Genomic DNA, 5970 nt, shown 5'->3' with positions numbered 1-5970 from the left:
CATCGTTACATTAAGACATGAAGGTCAGTCAATACGAAAATGTTCAAAAACCATCAAGCTCTATGATGAAACTGGCTCTCATGAGGACCGCCACAGGAATGGAAGACCCAGAGTTACCTTTCTGCTGCAGAGGATAAGTTCATTAGAGTTACCAGCCTCAGAAATTGCAGCCCAAATCAATGCTTCACAGAGTTCAAGTCCCAGAAACATCTCAACATCAACTATTCAGAGGAGACTGTGTGAATCAGGCCTTCATGGTCGAATTGCTGCAAAGAAACCACTACTAAAGGACACCAATAAGAAGAAGAGTCCTGCTTGGGCCAAGAAACCAGATCAATGGACATTAGACCGGTGGAAATGTGTCCTTTGGTCTGGAGTCCAAATTGGAGATTTTTGGTTCCAACCACCGTGTCTTTGTGAAACGCGGTGTGGGTGAACGGATGATCTCTGCATGTGTAGTTCCCACCGTAAAGCATGGAGGAGGAGGTGTTACGGTGTGGGGGTGCTTTGCTGGTGACACTGTCTGTGATTTATTTAGAATTCAAGGCACACTTAACCAGCATGGCTATCACAGCATTCTGCAGCAATACTCCATCACAACTGGTTTGGGCTTAGTGTGACTATCATTTGTTTTTCAACAGGACAATGACCCAACACACCTCCAGGCTGTGTAAGAGCTATTTTACCAAGAAGGAGAGTGATGGAGTGCTGCATCAGATAACCTGGCCTCCACAATCCCCCGACCTCAACCCAATTGAGATGATTTGGGATAAGTCGGACGGCAGAGTGAAGGAAAAGCAGCCAACAACTGCCCAGCATATGTGGGAACTCCTTCAACACTGTTGGAAAAGCATTCCAGGTGAAGCCGGTTGAGAGAATGCCAAGAGTGTGCAAAGCTGTTATCAAGGCAAAGGGTGGCTATTTGAAGAATCTCAAATATAAAATATATTTGTTTAATACTTTTTTGTTTACTACATGATTCCATATGTGTTATTTCATAGGTTTGATGTCTTAACTATTATTCTCTATGTAGAAAATAGTAAAAATAAAGAAAAACCCTTGAATGAGTAGGTGTGTCCAAACTTTTGACTGGTACTGTATATATAAAAAATACAAAATTGTTGTGCCTGTTATTTTGGCATTAATATGTGTCACATATCAATTTGCAAACAATGTAAAACAAAAAAAATAATTGAGTTAATAAAGCCACATACAACATGGTGTCTTTTTTGCTTTCATGAGTAAGGCAGCTCCAAAATGCAGGTGTTTCAGCCTAGCTCAGTGCTTTCTGTGGTGGTGGGGCAGCCAGTGGAAAATACGGAGCGTAGGGGTTGGTAATGTTCTCTAGTTGCGCCGTGATTGGCTGAGTGTTCTGTCACTCATGGGGACACTACGTCACGGCAAAATCTACGGGGAGAGCTCATATATTCAAGACCCTTGGGTGCTTCCATAGAGTTACATTATAAGTGCCCATCCAAGAAGGATCAAGGTCATTGGCCACAGATAAAATGATGTCAAATTATATCTACCGTAGCTTTGATTGGACTGATCATGTCAACATCAGACTTAGCTAGCAAGCTAGCAGTCATCATCATGAATCAAGTCGACAATCTACTGGCAAATCCTTTTCAGTCCTTGTCATATGAAGAGAAATTATGAAGAGAAATTATAGATAAAACGTATCGGTGCTCATGGGCCATTGCCCATAAACATTACACAACAAGTTGGAAATCGCAAATTCAACAATGAGTGGTTTGGAAGAAATCAGTGGCTAACTGCAAGCATTGCAAAGCAATCACTAGTCTGATATTCAGTGGTGGAGTGGATGTGTGGTCCAAGTCTGGGTTTAATGGTCTCTTTTCCAAGTTTAAAAGGATAAACATTCAACTTTGGCCATGCTGTCAATCCAGCATGACTTCTGCCGCGTTCAAAACAACTGGAAACTCGGAACTAGGAAATCTCAGACTTCAGTGAGTTCAAGACAACTGGCAACTCGGAAACAAACGAGCTCCCACTGGGAAAATAAGTTTTGAACGGTCATCCAACTCAGAATTCCAAGTCGGGAACTCTGGCCTCTTTCTAGAGCTCCGACCTGAAGATCACTGACCTCATGATTCGACCTTGTTCCCAGTTGTCTTGAAAGAACCATACATCCAGAGAATGCCAGACTTTGATGACAAAGTTTGATGACAAAATTTGCCCACGAAGGACCGCTGCGCCACAGCAAATGTCTTGTATGCTGCTGCATAAATGATGTAATATGCCAGGGAGAAAGTAATACTAAGTGTATGATTTGTAGTAAGCTGTTAGTAGCCCATGTGCCTCACCCTAATAATTTGGTTCCTTTTCCCCTCATAACTTAGCCTACTGTTCTGACTTGGTGGTGCACATGTAGCCTATAGCCTGTTTTAGAGAAACGTAATCATTGAATATTGTAAGAACTTTCATTGTCTGCTTATATGCCCCCTTTATTTATCCTACGGTTCTGACTTGGTGTACAGGGAGAATACTGTAAGAACGGCCCATGTTCTGAATTCTGTCGCTGTACATTTCAAAAGTGCTGAACAAATAGCTTGGCTACGTCCGTCCTAGCTCGCTCATTAATGTATTAATCAAAATCACGGATTGCCTCTTATCCGCTTGTCGTCCCCTTATGCCATAGTTTGTACATCTCACTTGTCAGTAGAAAGCACATTTGTTTAAGCAAGTCAGCCATATCAGCTATATATTTTTTAAAGGCAGTAAATTAAGCTGAATTAACTGTTTCGCTGCCAGACAAGGCTCCGCTGATAGCCAGGTGTAGCAGTAGTAAGGTGTTGGGACTCTGCTGTTGGGACAGCTTTATGTAGGCCCTAACAGTTTGTGGGCACCGTTTGTCACCATTATAGTGCAATTAATGTATTGTTTAGTGTTGTGTTGTGGCTTTGCTGGCATTCATAAACATTTATTTTTTTCAGTTTGCCCCACCAAGTGTGCATAACACACATTATTTGTCTACCCATATGATGTGGATCATTGTCAGGTTATTTGATATATAAGCTTCAGTAACAAAAGAACACCATGGTTGTAATAACACTTTAAACAGGTCGTTTGTAAATGTGTAGAATGTGTTTGTTTTGGGTCCACATTGTTAAGTTAACTTATGTAAATTAGACAGTCACAGAGGATTTTCTTCTGAATAACTGGTCAGGGCATAGCACTTTCCATTCAGCTTCCGTCAACTTTTATGCAAGGCTTGATCCCACCTGTATTGACTACTTCTATCCATCACGCCCATATATCAATGTAATTACGCCCAACACAAAGTTGAAAAACAGAATGCTTCCCACCACTAGATCACATAACTAGACGTGAGCTTGACGTGATCCCAACGCTGCCACCAGTGTAGCGGAAGAAAGTGAAAGCTGCAACAGGGACTCTAACCAGGGCTCATACATGGCAAAGTGAGCTCTAATGGCCTTTGCCATGAAAGCCTAGTGAGCAGAGGCATTAGGCCAACAATGCTGGCATATGCCTTGTTACAATAGCCTAAGAGTATAACATGATTGACACGACCGTAATAATCATCATGAAACAGCCTTGGAAGTGCCATAAGTGTAAGCCAACATAATTCATTATTTTAGATTAACCTGCATTGATATGGGTTAATTGATCATAGCCCAGACTCATTTTAGTTGTAAATACCATTCAGTAGCACCAGGGAAATTTAAACCAAGCAGAATTTTTTTGCAGGTCTTCTGTTTCCCCACATTTATTGATAAATTAATTTCCCATCATGAAAATGTATCCCCATTCCCCATTCAAATACCTTCATCGATACAACAAAAAAAACAGACAAATACAGCTTTTTACTCCAATCTGACAACCCTCATAAAATCCGACATAGCACCAGTATTCCAAAGTATTAAGCAAAAACAAGCATAGAAAACAGCATTGGCATTAATAAAAATAAACGTAAGGCTACTATTATATTATAAGTATTTCGGTAACAACCTGGTTGATTAACAATATTGGGTTGTTAACACTTTGGGTTTTTTATATAAATAAATGTGGGACACAAAAAAAGGCAGTGTAGAACACCATTGCCCAAAATGCATTGCTCCAATAACTTTCAAAAGATCTTCAATGAAAGCAAAAAAATTACAAAAGGTGTGGGACTGTCCCACTCCTTTAAAAAATACCTTTAAGAAATAATAATAATAGGCTTGTATAATATAATGATCATACTGTATGATGAAGATATAGGCTAGGCCTAATAATATGCAATTTAGCGGTGGGAGGACTTTAACATTAACACATTGGTGCGGCAAAGTGCCAGATTCTTGAATGATAATGACCAAATCATTATCGCATGATTAAAGAGACAAGGTTGGCGCTAATTGCAGGAGTGGGGATGGTGAAATCAGCTGTTCAACAAGCTGTTCAATTAGCTGTCAATCAACTGATGGCCCAAATGAGCTCATCAACTCAGCCAGGGAAACATAAACAGTAGGCTATTATCGGTTTTCACATCTTTCATTATGTGACAATGGATAGGCTAATGCATGGCCTACAGAATGTATTGGAATATAATCAAAAAACAAGGGGCCTATTGCAACCATCGACGTCACTAGATTATCTCCAGCTGATGTCTCGTTAAACCATCAATATGTTCTAAATTCACACGCACAGCTGATCTCAATTGCAACCATTATTGGTCACCTCATTACCTCATTACCTCATCACCTCATTACCTCATTACCGCCCTCTGGTTGGTATTATCATCGGAACAACGTAGTCCTTTTTGAACAGACTAAGGACGATTTATCTATTTGACAATCATTCCATACAATTGAATAAAAGTTTATCCTCGCTTACCACAGCAAACCTTCAGTGGCAATTTACCCAACACTTTGTATGAATGGAAACTAATGTTGGTGTAGCCTACTGTTATAATTTTATTTGTTTCCTATTTATGTTATCCATTAAATACAACTATAAAAATAAAAACACTGACAAGTACAGACAAAAAGTGTAGCAGTAACTGATTATAATGTGTGGATCACCACTCTAGCCGCATGTCAGCTTTGCTCCACACATATTTTCCTCCTCTCTTTAGGAACATCTTCTCGTCAAAGCCACTGAACTGAATGGCCTCCTCCACGCCAACATCAAGGATGGACTTGGATGGATCCTTCCTCCCCGCTCTGCAATCCAGGAAACGCATCTAAAAAAAAAGCACATCAAAACTTCTAATTCATAAGCGTTTAGAAAAGGTATAATCATTTATAAAGCATTTATAAGCATTTATAAAGGCTTATTCATTAAAGTTATTATGAAGTGTTACCAACGGGTCAGAAAAGAGCATCTTGAACATGGTGGTCCTTATCAAAATATCACTACTATGAAACCTCATATCTAATACTAAGATAAATATCTGCAAATCCACATCTCCTTTCACCCATCTCAAAGCCTGTAAATACACTCTGATTGAAGATTGAAGCCATAGACTACTCTGGGACTTAATATGGGAAGGTGCATGTCTATACATCTCAATCGATGAGAGCATTTAGATGGCTGTTCAATAGTTCTGATGGATGAGGACTGATGGATGAGGACTGATGGATGAGGACTGTCTACTTTAAACGGCATGCTAAGACTTGGAATGTAGAATGCGTATCATGTAAAATAACAGATTGATGAAAAGGACTTACATATTCATCCAGGATGAGGTAGGAATCTCTCATCTGACAAGATAAGACAACAAGGAAACATGTTAATGTCACAACTATTCTGTATTATGTACAATATTGTCACGGACTAATGTTTTTTTGTGTGGACAATATTGCATAGGTCTGATATACAGTGCACTCGGAAAGTATTCAGACCCCTTGACTTTTTCCACATTTTGTTACGTTACAGCCTTATTCTAAAATTGATTGAATATGTTTATTATTAATCTACACACAATACCCCATAATGACAAAGTAA

The 5970-nt window shown here is 39.5% G+C and overlaps 1 protein-coding gene across 1 annotated transcript in view; it reads right to left on the bottom strand.

The window, feature by feature from the left end:
• Positions 1–3739: 3739 nt before the first annotated feature.
• LOC121538832 (radical S-adenosyl methionine domain-containing protein 2) overlaps positions 3740–5970 on the bottom strand; it is a 6184-nt gene continuing 3953 nt past the window's right edge. Inside the window, exons 5-6 of the mRNA XM_041847002.2 lie at positions 5694–5726; positions 3740–5206 (exon numbers count right to left, since the gene is read on the bottom strand). Coding sequence (XP_041702936.1) covers positions 5042–5206; positions 5694–5726 — 198 coding nt within the window. The 3' untranslated portion in view covers positions 3740–5041. The remainder of the gene's footprint in view (positions 5207–5693; positions 5727–5970) is intronic.

The sequence above is a fragment of the Coregonus clupeaformis genome, chromosome 25 (assembly GCF_020615455.1).
Source record: "Coregonus clupeaformis isolate EN_2021a chromosome 25, ASM2061545v1, whole genome shotgun sequence".
Lineage (NCBI taxonomy): Eukaryota > Metazoa > Chordata > Actinopteri > Salmoniformes > Salmonidae > Coregonus > Coregonus clupeaformis.
Note: the sequence above shows the minus strand (reverse complement) of the source record. Positions and strands in the feature narration are given on the sequence as shown.